Source organism: Lytechinus variegatus, chromosome 6, assembly GCF_018143015.1.
Source record: "Lytechinus variegatus isolate NC3 chromosome 6, Lvar_3.0, whole genome shotgun sequence".
Taxonomy (NCBI): Eukaryota; Metazoa; Echinodermata; class Echinoidea; order Temnopleuroida; family Toxopneustidae; genus Lytechinus; species Lytechinus variegatus.
The window spans coordinates 8,719,433-8,734,344 of NC_054745.1; the positions used below are offsets into that span (position 1 = coordinate 8,719,433).

A 14,912-nucleotide genomic window follows, 5' to 3' on the forward strand; every position below is an offset into this window, starting at 1 on the left:
ATGCCAAGTTAACAGACCAGCTATGCGTGAGATTTTAGTGAATCTGAGTGAGATCACACACATTGTGTACAATGTATATTGAGATAGGCTGTGATAGTTGCGTGAGACGGAGATTTGAGGGGATGAACAAGAGTCCAAAATGCTTGAATCTCACGCATAATGCGTGAGACTTGGTAGCTCTGGCAATAGTCATATCTGGCTATCTATACAATGCTAAGGAAATGACCTTTTTAATACAGGCCGGTGTTAGGACAGGGCACTACCCCCATAAGCACGTGTTGGATAGCAAATATTATAACATTAAGTTATACTCATTCAGTTGTGGGATGGTTTCTAGTCACTTGATGGGCATCCTCATAGAATGCTGCAACTCTTCTCCTGTATGGGCAGAAAAAAAAAACAGAACCAAAATAATGAATCAAAATTAAGAAAGTAAAGGACAAGTCCACCTAAAAAAAAATGCTACATAAATAAAAGCCGTCCGGAAATGTGGCTTCAAAGAACTCTTGTATTTTTTTTAAATTTATCTTTTACAAATTAACATTTTGACAGTACGCAGAAGAAGAATCATTCCTTCAGATAAGTTTATTTTTCTCTTTTTAAAGACTACATATAACCTACTATATTGTTTATTTACAGTCTATTGTTGGTGTAAGGGTGACAGGTCCCATTTATAAAAGCATGGCCTTACCCTAAAAAGTTTAATTTCCAATTCGTCTAATACCAATTCGTCCAATTGCCAATTTGTTTACTATCACTTGGTCTACCATTTGTCCACTCACCACATGGTCTTTCATTTAGTCTAATGCCATTCCATCTAATAACAAGTTGATTCAATGGTCATTTAGTCCATATACCATTTTGTCTAATTGGACTAAGTGTTAACTGTGCAAAATGAATGAAAAGGAAATGGATATTAGACCAACTGGTTATGAGATAAAATGGTCATAGACGAACTGGTTATTAGACAAAGTGATGATTGGACCAAATGGTTGTTAGACAAAATGTTGATGGACGGAATGGCATTAGACTAAATGAAGGTAGACCAGGTGGTGAGTAGACGAATTGGGAATTTATCCCTAAAAATAATGAAATTTGAAACTTGCTTACCTCTTTCCTTCTTGACCCATCGCCATCACCATTAGGAGCACCTTGGCCCTGCGGCCTCGGCGAAGACCTTGTTGACCTTTGACCTACTGGCCTAGCAGCGACCTGACCTGAAGGGCTACGTCGAGGTTGCTGCTGCTGTCCTTGTTGTTGCTGTTCCTGCTCATTTTGGCTGATCTGCTGTGCTATTCTGTAGTCTTCCTCCTGTTGGAGCTGCATTGCTAATTGGTGGCTGGAGAGAACAAATAATAATAATAATAATAATGATGATGATGTAAATAATGTGTTTTTCTGTAATCTTCCTCCTGTTGGAGCTGCATTGCTAATTGGTGGCAAGAGAGAACAAATAATAATAAAGATGATCATGATCATGATCATGATGACAATGATAAAAATGTCGGGCTATTATGTAATCTTTCTCCTGTTGGAGCTGCATTGCTAATTGGTGGCTGGAGAGAACAAACAATAATAATGATCATGATCATGATGAGAATGATAAAAATGTTGGGCTATTCTGTTATCTTCCTCCTATTGCAGCTGCGTTGCTAACTGGAGAGAACAAATCATAATAATGATGATAACAATACTCATTATAATAAAAAAAAATAAAAAATAATAATAATAATAATGATAATGATGATGATGATGATGATGATGAAAATGATAACAATAATGATAATGATAATAATAATAATAATGATAATGATGATAATAATGATGATAATAATGATAACAATAATAATAACAATAACGATGATGATGATGATGACAATGATAAAAATGTCGGGCTATTATGTAATCTTTCTCAAGTAGCAGCTGCGTTGCTAACTGGAGAGAACAAATCATAATAATGATGATAACAATACTCATTATAAAAAAAAAAATAAAAAATAATAATAATAATAATGATAATGATAATGATGATAATGATGATGATGATGATGATGATGAAAATGATAACAATAATGATAATGATAATAATAATAATAATGATAATGATGATAATAATGATAATGATGATAATAATGATAACGATAATAATAATTATAACTACGATGATGAGAATAAATATGACAATGAAGATGATGATAAAAATCATGATAACAATAATAATACCAAAACTACTTAAGCTGTTGCTAATACTAAATTTACTACTGCTGCTGCAAAGAATATTAAAATATATGTTTTTGTCTGATTTTTTTGTCTATAGACTTGATAAGAATCCAACAAAGAACAGAAAAAAAAATCTGGAAGTTCAAGCCTAATTTTTACATTACAGCTTAAATATAATTTCATGCATAAATCTGGTAAAAAAAAATGCTAGCTCTCTGACTGCATAGAATACATCATTTTCTATCATTGTCGGCAGCCAGGATATAAGAGGAGCCATCATGCCACCACCTCCCCCCCGACTTGCAAGACTAAAAAAAGAATTGCAGAGGGACACGAAAGACAAGGGAGCCTGCACTTGTCAGAGAAATGCCAAATGGCCAAGACTTGGAAATAAGGCTAGGGTTTCTAATCCAAAACATGATTCATTTTGTTAAATATATTTCTTATAATATCCAATGCTCCAGATATTGGATCATATATAAGGAGCCAAAGAGCTGTTACCCCTGAATTAACCGTTTGAAAATGAATGCTGCAATCATAGAATTTAAATTTTAAAAATTGTGATAAGTTTTCTCCCCATAACCTTTCTTTAGAGAAGCTGCCACATTATTGATTATTTCACATTTCAAACAGCAAACAAAGAACCATTACATAATAACATTACAAAGCTACATGTATGAGAAGACAAATAAGAAAGCCTCTTCGCTGCATTCCTCAAACTGCCTTGAAATTATCATGAAAACAAATATTCAATGTTATTCCCCATAATTAATTCAGCATACAAAGTTCATACGTTCATTGTCACAAAACTCGCTCAAGTAATAATTTTCATTATCCCAAGGTTAAAACACAAATTCTCCTAAATTCATTAAGGCATTGTGGCCCACGCATTTGGAACAATCTCCCAGATGGAATTAAGTACACAACAACAATTACGTCATTTAAATATAAGTTAAAAAGAAGGTATATAAATGAATATGCAAAATAATTTGTCTCCTTTCTCCTTGCTGAAATCTCATACATTTACCGCCCCACCCTCCCTGTGTGTTTGCTGGTGTTTCTTGATGCTGTGTGTGCATTTTTTTTAAATTCAATATTAAATATTAATGTCATACAATGTACTGGGAACTACTACTCACAAGTTTTTATAAACTTTTCTGTGGTTTCCAATTTTCTCTGATATTATTTGTCATTCCTGTACATATTGCATATATATCATTTTTTTATGCTGAGAAAATGAATAAATTGAACTGAACTGAACAAAGAGTTGGGCAATTTTCAGGAAAGTGGAGGATGTGAAACTCACTCTGTTAACATGTCCTTTGGCAGCCTCACATCTGCTGGAGGGGTTTCCCCTGTTTTGGGCTGTTGATTGTTTGATGCACCCTCCCCTTGAGGATTGGTGTCTTGCAGTGACAATGCTAAAAGTAGGCTGCATGAAACAAGAGGAAAGGAATACGAATATACACATTGACCACAGTAAAATGCTTGCCTTACGTACAGAAGTTGTGGGCTGGAAGATAATCACAATGAAGTCCTGTTTTAAGGTAAAAACACATGGAACGCGTCTGGCATACTCGCCTGTATTACGCAATTCAATATAGCAGCAGTGCCGACTTTGAAAATGACTACTGAATAATTTTTCACAAAAAACACCATTCATATGATAATGAAATACTGTGTTCACTGACCCTAAATGACATTTGATGATCAGTGATACTTGATTACCCTTATGTCCACATTTTATGAACTAGATCCACAAACTTTCAAATTATGATGGCAATTTAACAAATACCCCCCAACATAACCAAAGTTTGTTAACCCCTAATGACCTTTGACATTGGTCATGTGACCGGAAACTGAGGCAGGATGTTCAGCGATACATCATTACCCTTATGTCCAAGTTTCATAAACTAAATCCACTTTTCTTACAGTTATGATAGCAATTCTACAATAACCCCAAACATGACACGAACACGAACCAAAGTTCGTTGACCCTGAACCACCTTTGACTTTGGTCATGTGACCCGAAAAACAGGCAGGATGTTCAGTGATACACCATTACCCTTGTGTCCAAGTTTCATGTACCTGGGCTCCGTAACAAAAAGCTTAGCAATGAATGCAAATATGAAAGAACCGCACTGATTGGTCCCTGGTCAGTATTTTAAGCCTAATGCGCGTGTAACATTGATATTGATTGGTCAGTTCATTTAGCGATTGATCGCTAATCTTTGTGTTACCGAGCCTAGTTTTAATTTATGATGACATTTCAAAAACTTAACCTTGGTCAACATTTCATGTTGACAACATCGCCGTCGGAAAAGCAGCACCTACATGTATAGTCTAGCTCTGCTATATAAGCGAGACATAAATAGAGCCTTGTCCCTTCTTGATAGAAGCTTGGCATGATAAAATATGTGTTGAAGGGCCTTTCTGCTATAAAACAGCTGATAGCTAAAGAAGAAGTACATGTTGGCCGAGGGGAAGAAGAGGAAGAGAAATAGAAGAAGAACAAGAAGAAGGAAAAGAATGAGAAAAAGATTAGGGCAAAGAAAACAAAGAATAAGGTAAATAAAATGTTTTCATCAATTACTCACTCTGTGTCTATTTGTTGAGATGTACTCATAGGAGGGGGTGGATTCAGGGGACCAGACGTAACCGCTCTCCGTCGGAACGTGCCGTCAACAAAGTAGCTGTCGCCCTCTATGTTAGACAGTGTCTCCCAGACGACGTTGCTTTCGGTCAAGAAACCCTGGTCTGTCACTAACACATACAGTTCATTCTATAAAAAAGAAGAGAAAACACAAATAATTATGACTTTTCATATACAAATTCTGAGCAAAATAATAATCATAATAAAAATAATGATGAAAATAATAATTTGAACGTTTTATTTTAATACCAAGGTAGCCAATTCAACTAGAAAATTGCTCTTCCAGTTTTCCCTTCTCCGATCCAAATGCTGGGCACCTAAAGGGAAAGCAAAGGTCCCATATTTTTAAGTCTCTAGTATGACTCAGCCAGGAATTGAATCCATGACCTCCTGTCCATTAGGCGGGCACTCTACCACTGAGCCACCTTACACATGTATGATTTGTAGTTGAAATTTGTCAACAAGTCATTGAGTTTTATCCCTTTTTAGATATCAGAAATCAGTTGCGCAAACTGGAAATCGTGTGTATATAAACTTGCAAAAAGTTAATTTATTGTTGTCTTTACTTTCATAAAATGCTATGAAATACAAAACACATCATACCTACGTTCTGTTTTTGAAAAATTAGTCATTTTTTTCATTACATTTTTTTAATTTTTCATTATTTCATACAAAAATCTTTTTCAGTTTCTTTTAAATTGTAAAATGCTAACTAATCACTGCAGAACAGGCTTAACTCTGAAAGGACTGGGCTATTTGAGATGTACTGAGGACGGGGGGCATGATGGCCCCCTTCTGATCTTGGCCGCCTTTCGCGCGATCGCGCCAAAATTTGGCATGCACATTCCTTACCACATAAACTACAAGATAGTATTTTAAAAATCTGAAAATAATTATTTTTTATTATGAATAAAATATGCAAAATTATTCCTGAAAAACATTATTTGCATATTTAACACCTAATTTCACTTCTTTTCTGCAGATCTCATCATTGTAATCTAATTTAAAGGTTTTCATACAGAAAAATTGTAAAAGCCAATTTTTACCTCATGTATTTCTTTGATTTTAGAATTTCTTATGTATTTCTTTGTTTGTTCGTCTTTTTTTATTGTTTTTTTTCAATGGAAATTATTACAGACCATTTAACAACCAAATTAAATCTGGATTCAATTAAGCAGACCTATTAGAATGAAAAATAATCATCCTTTTATGAATTTTATCTCCCATAGACTTTGTATACAAATTATAAATTCGTAATTTTCAGCATGACATTGCCTTGTAAAAAGTCATGTGACGTCGCAATGCTATACCCTTATGTCGCGAACTTGGTCTTTACGTAGCACGAGACTTAACCCTATCTAGGCCGGGGTATTTTGGGAGTTCATATGGCCGGGGGGGGGCCTCCCAGGCCCCCCCTAAGATCTCAGCCGTCGACCGCGCGATCGCGCCGAAAATTGGCATGCTGGTTGCCTGGGACATAATCTCCAAGATTGTATAGTAATTTTTTTCGTGCGAGTCGCTATTAAGTGATTATGCTAATTTATGCGTAATTAGTATGCGAAATCATACTTTTTCCTCTAACTCCCTAAATAAAGCTCCAAATGTACTAATTTTTGGTATAGAAACTCTTTGTGGTGTTCTTAGCAAGTGTACATGAAAAAAATTGCGATATCAAATCATTTTCTTATGTATTTTATTGTTTTTTGCAATTTCTTATGTATTTCTTTGTTTTTTGACCTTTTGTTTTTCATTGTTTTTTCAATGAAATTTGTTGGGGACTCTTCTGTGATCATAAAAAGCATAAAATAAATACATTTAGAGCAGCAAAACTAAAAATAATCATACATTTATGAATTTTGGTTGAAAACACAATTTGCATTGACTTTGTACACGAAATCACGTTTTTGAGCAATTTTCGGTCTGACATGCACTTACATAATGTTGCGTAATTTCGGAACCACGTACCCGGAGGACGCAAAGTTGGTCTCAAAAGTTGCGCAAGACTTGAAAGTAAAAAGTCAGCGAGTGGCGCGGTCAAAAAATTTCGCACGGCGAAAATATTGCGCGATTTGTTGAGGGGGGGGCCTCCGAGGCCCCCCCCGGCCTAGATAGGGTTAAAGAAAAAATTCATAAAATTTTGCGGCGCTATCTTTACGCATTCCAGAGATATTGTGTGAAGCATCGAGGGGGGGCCGTCATGCCCCCCCTGCTCCTGTTAGGGACCAGGGGCCGAGGGCGCTAATGTCCTCAGGCAAGGCACTTATCCAAGTTTGCCACTCTCCACCCAGATGTTAAATGTGTACCCAATAGGATGTGAAAGTCAATGTGATTGGATTGGCATGTGTGCACCGATAAACGGTTGCATGGCCAGGATGACAATCCCCAGGGAGTGGAGATGGTGCACTATGTTTGTGGAACAGTGATGGATCAAACGACCATGGAAATAGAAACAACATGTAAAGCGCTTACAAAAGTATTAAGTGCTACGTGAATTATTATCATTATGATACTTGCATTGTGTTTATAGAGCGTGCTGAAGTGGTTATTTCTGAAGAATACGCACAGCTCCTCTTCTTTTATGGTAGAGTTCAGTTCACACAGCCCATGGTATGTGAGCTGAGAAGCGTTGCTGGCAAGAAACTGCTCTGCGAGAAGACCTATGCATCAAACATAAGAAAGAGAAAAATATATTTTGTTGGTGGGTGGACACAACCACTTATCCGATGAAAATGGTCAGTATTTACCCCCCCCCCCTCCCCGACATAAAAACCAGCCACCCCCAATACCGACAAAATTGCTAGGATACTTCCTCTGTAAATACGCAAAACAGTCATTTTGTTTTCAAAAAGCAATGATTAAAAAATGAATTTATCTGTAGGAGTAATTCTTCTTCTTTATACTGCCAACATCTTAAGAAGAATAACAGACAAGATATACTAGCATTTCCTTGACATCAATTATTGCAGATTACTTTTTAACCAAGATTGCACAATCAGTGTACATATCTCATCTGCCAACTCTGAAGTTCGGGGACTAATGTTGACTTAAATGCTAGATAACTTCTGTAACTACTACACGGTAATCTTCTTGATGCTTGAGCTCACCTTTTCTAACGTCTTCATCGTTTGCTGATGACTTGGTAGCGATGATGCGCTCCACCAGCTGGTTATAGCTGCATGTTCCCACAGCGGAGACGACCTCGAGGTTCTGGGGGTCGTACAGCCAGCCATGGTAGAGGGCGATATTTAGTAGATCAAAGACGACACACTCCTGGGTGTACTCAAAATCTTTCACCCTGGAAGATGTGAGAAATACGAACGAAGAGGAAATAAGATGCTATGACTCAAAGCTCCCACTGGATATCAATGCTAAGCTATTAAAAGTGACTTTGATATATATCACAAACATCCATAATAGCCGCTCCAGTGCTCTCCTGGCCTGAAGACTCACTAACATTCAGTATTCATGATACTTCACATGCGGGTTTGACCTGACAATCTCCAAACCACGAGGAGGGATGAGAACAGAGAGAGAGCTATGTATACACAAAAGTTTTTTTTTATTTCTTTTAAAAATCCATCATATTCAATGAGGCAATGGTACAAAGATTTTTTTCCCCATTTTGTGAAGATGTTGATAATGTAACAAAGCACTTAAAGGTGATGATGACGATGGTGGTGATGATGGTGATGAAGATGATGATGATAATGATGATGATGATAATGATGATGACAAAATTGATAATACTGATGATAGTGGTGACGATGGTGATGAAGATCATCATCATCACCATCATCACCATCATCATCATCACCATCATCACCATCATCATCATCACCATCATCATCACCATCATCATCACCATCATCGCCATCATCATCATCACCATCATCACCATCATCATCATCACCATCATCACCATCATCATCATCATCACCATCATCACCATCATCATCACCATCATCACCATCATCATCACCATCATCACCATCATCATCATCACCATCATCACCATCATCATTATCATCACCATCATCATCATCATCACCATCATCACCATCATCATCATCATCACCATCATCATCACCATCATCATCATCATCATCATCACCATCATCACCATCACCATCATCATCATCATCATCCCCTGACCCTATCTTTGGATAAAGTTGAACTTACCCTGTGAACTTAACATTAACATCTAGCCCTGTCTGAAGACGTGACATGATTTCCATGGCATCATGCATATTCTGCTCGTAATTCTTCTGAATGTCATCTGATGCATCCTATCAAAGAAATAGAAGAAGACTGATTTATAAATTTGAGATCGGTTACTCACAAGCAGTGATATAGCTATAGTGGTCGGGCCAACCAGCACAGAAGATTTTTGACCACCACTCATCATGAAAACACTATTTCTGTCCACCACTATTTCCAAATGAAGTGTTTCAAACACAACTCCTTGCAAAGAAGCATTGCGCTGCATTAACTTAATTTTTTAATTTTTTTTTTTTTGGCCTAATTTACAATAAACATTCCTAGATATTTGATAAATATTGATTTATTTTCAAAGATTTGCTAACGTCACTAGCTTGGCGTAAAACAATATGTATTGCCTTGAAATTGTGACCACCACTAAATGAGGCTCTAGCTAGAACACTGCCCACAGGTAGCGGACAAAATGCATACATTGCAAGCGAAAATCCAACCCCCAAATAATAAATGATGATCTGTAAAGTGCTCAGAAGCATGAATTGTCAGGTCCATAGAACAACATGTAGCTTTTTTGAAAATTGTCACTCAAAAATTTATCTAACAAATTCTTGTGCAGACAGGTGACTCTTCCCATGACCAAGGAAATCTGTAAAACCATATACAGAATTCAACTGAGGAGATGTATATGATTAAGTCATATTTGAATGTTCTGTTGTGAAATAATGTTCATCCTCATGGAAGGTCTACTTACGCAGCATCAACTAAATTATTATAAAGGGTACCTTAGGCATTCTTGAAAGCAAATGGTCTCCAAGATATTCAAAGAGCTGACTGGCCGACACCATCTCCACCATCTGTGGTATTTGAATGGTTTCTCGCAGCAACATGACGTTCACGATCGCGATTAGGGGGCAGGGGCCGTTCTCGTTCTGCGTGATGATCGGCGTGTTCTGGTTGCGCCACGAGACCCACTTGACGTGGTAAGCTTGGACCGGTTGTGCCGCGGAACGAGGGCTGGCGGTGGCGGAACCTGACGCAACTGCCTCAGCTTCATTTGAAAAACAAAATAGAGAATGAATGTAAGAATGACCAAAGTCCATTATAGTTAATAGTACATGTACATACTCTTGTGTATGTTCAAATAATATTTTGCTTTATACTTCTTTCATTTCAGGCACTTTGGGGGAGGAATTGGTATATAAATTCCACACAAGGAATATGAATTTGATCAATAGTTGGGGTGGTGTCATTCTTCCTTTTATTCTTCCTTTCATTTATACTGTATGTACTCATATGGTTAAATTTCTTATTTTGAACTATCAAACCTCTTCTTATATTTTTAGAGTATATCATATCACCTCTTAAAAAATTATGAATTAGTCATTTCATTGAAGCATTACTGATTTGTGACTAGGTGAAAAACCAAGGCTACGCTCTACTCTGTACGTAATTCTTTGACACTCTGAGAATGTACATGAGACCATCTTACACATTACAGCTACAGCAGCACTTGTCCTGGCTTCTGGAATGCCTCCCTCTGCTCCTCTCACTTCCCCAGTTTCAGTGTCCATCACACTGCAGGCTGCACCTGCTCCTGCAACCTGTACTTCACTCATGTCCATTGGCTGATCCTTCAATTTTACACCCTCCCCCTGCTCTGGCCCTTTCTCTTCTTCTGATTGCTGTTCCACCATCTGAACATCCTCCACCTTCTCAATCGGTGAGGAATCAGCCATGACAGTTATATCGTTTCCGATGGAATTGTCCGTGCTTGGTGTTTCGTCTGAACTGCACGTCGCCGTGGTCTCTTTAGGAGAGTCTGCCACAACTCCTTGCTCGATTACAGTGTCAGATATGGAAGATGGTTCCTCCATCTTGGGCACAGATCAGCCAATCAGTGTAGTTCTTTAATTCTGCCAATTGGCGTAGATCTTCAATTCAGCCAATCGGTGTAGATCTTTAATTCTGCCAATTGATGCAGATCTTTAATTCAGCCAATCAGTGTAGATCTTTAATTCTGCCAATTGATGTAGATCTGTGATTGTATCTGGAAGGAAAAAGTGATGTAATGACCTATTGGTACATGAAACACTAGGGAATGCAGCTCATGGGGTCAACTGGAAAGTGTAACTGCAAAGCTAATTGGCCATCATACCGGACAGGTGTTTCATTAGGCTATTCGTTAAGTTAAGTACGACTGGTGATCCTTTCTTGTGGTAAATGATATTCACCATTGAATGTTCATTAATGATCATTAAAGGTCAAGTCCACCCCAGTAAAATGTTGGTTTGAATAAATAGAGAAAAATAAAATTAGCATAGTGCTGAAAATTTCATCAAAATCGGATGTAAAATAAGAAAGTTATGACATTTTAAAGTTTCGCTTATTTTTCACGAAACAGTGATATGAACAACTAGGTAAGTCAGTTGATGATATCCATCACTCACTAATTCTTTTCCATTTTATTATTTGAAATATACAATATTTCCTTTTTCATAGATTTGACAATAAGGATCAACTTGACTGAACCATATAGCATTAAACAATGCTAATTCCACATGTTCAGGGAGGAATTAATCGTTGTTTCAATTGGCAATGAGGAGAAAATTAGATTTATATTTCATGTAATAAAATACAAAAGAAATAGTGAGTGGATGATGTCAGAGTCTCCTCATTTGCATACCAGCCAGGATGTGCATAAAACTGTTTTGTGAAATTAAGCGATCACTTTAAAATGTCATACTGTAACTTTCTTATTTTACATCCGATTTTAATGAATTTTTCAGTGTTTTGCTTGTTGGATTTTTCTCTTTTTATTCAAATCAACTTTTTGTTGGGGTGGACTTGTCCTTTAAGCACATAAGAAAGGTTTTCCAGTCGTTCTTACGAACAGCTACATGTATATGAAACACCCATCGGATGGGTGCTTCATAAAGCTATTCATTAAGTTATGAACAACTTTACTTACTACTGGTGATCCTTTGTTACCTGCTACATCCAAGGCAATGACGATATGGTGCGCATAATTTACCTCAAGAAATGGTCACCAGTCATTCGTAAAGTCACTCATACAAACAGCTTTATGAAACACCCACCAGGTGGGTGTTTCATATCATATCCCTTACTTAAGATAGTTGTATTGAGAGTGTACACAAGAACAAGAATAGTTTTACTATGAACAACGTTTGCCATGAAATAGTTCATTTTCCTTGCTGACGTCACGCATAGTCCATTTTTTCCCTAGGGAAAAAGTGAACTATACGTTTTTTTACCTCGCGATTCGCGAGCTGTGCAGCGCGATGTGAGCAGAGCCCTGCGCAGCCAAACGGTACTCTCCACTGCATGCCACGGTAAACTTTCGACGAGCTGCACTAACCAGGTGCGCTCGCTGAACAGACGATCCATATGGCAAGACTTATTATTTTCTCAACTTCTCAGCGATTGTTCTATATCGGATTATTAAAAATTGTTTCGCTGTAAAATGGTATGAGTGGAAGGGATGAAAAAACAAATACCGGGTATACAATGACCCATTCTCGGAACAGGCTAAAACTATTCGCACTCAGGAACATCAGATAGTACTATTCTCCCTCGGGCCGATGGCCCGAGGGAGAATAGTACTGTGATGTTCCTTCGATGCGAATAGTTTTAGCCAGATCCTCGAGTGTCATTGTATATTTATATCATGCATGACTTTACACACGACTATAACATGTCCTTAGGTCCTAAATCAATTACACAGGGATATATCACTTAGCACAAGAAAGGATCACCAGTCGTGCGTAAAGTCACTCGTATCTTACAAACTCCTTTATTTAACACCTACCAGGTCGATTCAGCCAACAGTAATATAATCACTGGCATAAATCCAATCGGGGAACCTATAGTAATATTCCAGTGGGGAGGGATAATCTATTGTTTCATCCACCACCCCCCCCCCCCTTTGAATCTGATTTCACGGATCATGAATTGACTTCTGTTGGATTTTATCTTTCATTTTTCTGAAATATAAAAGGCGCCCAGCAGAGCAAAGACGTCCAACAATAAGAGCCGAAAGAGGGCCGTTTGGTAAGTAAATATCAAAATATTGATTGTAATAATTTAAATCGGCATTTGCGCAGCTGATGTACATTATTTTCTCAACAACCAAACCAGGCAATTATTTGAGGGCTTAGAGGGCAATTTAAATCACTGAAATTGATCGTGGCGCACAACTTCACGTGCCCGATATTTGGAAACTGAGTCCAATATTTGGCAAAAAAACAAGCTTAATTCTGCCTGGTAGTTATATCATAACCTTGTTCATAGAATGAGTGGGTAGTACTAGTAAGTAAATAATTTCCGTTTACCATATTTTCTTCTATTCTATTTTTTTACATTAATAATATTCAACATTTGAACTACGGAAATACACATGATTTTTATTTGATTTAATAATTGTATATTTGTTTTGGTCCAAATATGCTTAAGATAAGACTTACATGTCAGTTAAGTGTCCGATATTTGGGCACTTAATTACCATGTTTACTTTCTTTTTGCAAGAAAATCATTTTGTTCAAATATTTATTAAAGGGGAAGTTCACCCTGAAGAAAACTTTCTTGTAAAAATAGCAGAAAAAATATTGGAGACTGTCTCCCATAAGAGAGATAATCTCCAATATCAGAGACTTTCATAAAGAATTTTGGTATCCAATCTCAGAGACAGTCTCCAGTTTTGGAGACCAATTTTCTTTTTTTACATTTGCTTAAAAAGGATTACCTTGGCGGTAAATAAAAATGTGATAAACAGATTCCTCATGAAATATTACCCCTTTTCACTGTCTACTTTAAAAATTCACCGTCTACTTTTGTTTTTATAAGGATTTTTGTTGTCATCCACACACAAAACAAATGGGCTTCTGACCTCGGTGGGACAAAAGTTTGGATGGAAAAAATCATACTTTTGTTGGTGTTGTTTCTTTTGTTCTTTTGCAAAGCAAGTCTCCAATATGGGAGATTGTCTCCCTTATTCATTGGAGTGTCTCCAATATTTGGCTGTGCGCCTCTACTGTTAAAATAAACATGATAAATAAGAGATTTTTGGCAAACATGCTCTTGTATAGAATATATGGAAGAATATCGACCCGAAACTTTGTGTAAATTGAGAGAAATTCAGATCTGATCCTAAGTTGAAATATAAATGTGCAGGGGGTCTAGATAACTTGACCCTTTCAATATTAATTGAATTATAATTTTCCAACCAGCATGACATAGAAATAAATACGTGGGACCTGTATGAAACACTAACAAATATTCAAACGATTTTAAAACTCATTCAACATAAATATTCACATTAGATGATCGAAATAATACTATTCAAATAAGGGAGTTTGGTCATAGTTACCAGTTACTGCAGATAGGATAGCAATTCCGTGTTTAATCAAGACAATACGGCGACAGATAAGTCGATTCTTCTCCTTCACGTACCCGCAGATGCAGAATACGAACGGTCAACGCACTTTCATTGACAGCGCGCCGAGATTGATCGAGATCCCATGACTTTCAAAGCTTACCGTAGATTCCGGTACATCAACAAGAGAAAAAGGGAGCATAGGCGGCGGAAGCGGGGGGGGGACGTGTCCCCCCCTAAATTTGATGAGGGGGGACGGTCCCCCCCCCCCTAAATTTGTTGTTGATGACTTTTTTTTTTTTTTTTTGCTTGTCAATTTATTTTCCTACGTCCCCCCTAAAATTTTTGGGTTGAGAACCTTTTTTTTTTGGCTTGTCAAAAAAATTTTGTTGTCCCCTCCTAAAATTTTTGGCTTCCGCCGCCAATGAAAGGGAG

At 37.2% G+C, this 14,912-nt stretch overlaps 1 protein-coding gene across 1 annotated transcript; it reads right to left on the reverse strand.

Moving 5' to 3' along the window:
• Positions 1-242: 242 nt before the first annotated feature.
• On the reverse strand, positions 243-14,582 carry LOC121416967 (ubiquitin carboxyl-terminal hydrolase MINDY-1-like). Its single transcript, XM_041610505.1, has 10 exons — positions 14,472-14,582; positions 10,578-11,135; positions 9,871-10,136; positions 9,053-9,159; positions 7,978-8,168; positions 7,388-7,530; positions 4,818-5,002; positions 3,527-3,652; positions 1,111-1,339; positions 243-378 (listed from the first exon to the last, which is right to left on the reverse strand). Exons 2-10 carry the CDS (start codon positions 10,960-10,962, stop codon positions 355-357), a joined length of 1,656 nt encoding a protein of 551 aa, XP_041466439.1. The 5' UTR covers positions 10,963-11,135; positions 14,472-14,582; the 3' UTR covers positions 243-354.
• Positions 14,583-14,912: the final 330 nt, after the last annotated feature.

Excerpts from the sequence above, each read along its gene's own strand:
- LOC121416967 (XM_041610505.1), bottom strand. The coding sequence starts at position 10,962 with ATGGAGGAACCATCTTCCATATCTGACACTGTAATCGAGCAAGGAGTT. Across the intron at positions 10,137-10,577 it reads TGCTGCTGTAGCTGTAATGT|CTGAGGCAGTTGCGTCAGGT; the intron begins GTAAGATGGTCT and ends TTTCAAATGAAG. Across the intron at positions 1,340-3,526 it reads CCAAAGGACATGTTAACAGA|CCACCAATTAGCAATGCAGC; the intron begins GTGAGTTTCACA and ends TGTTCTCTCCAG.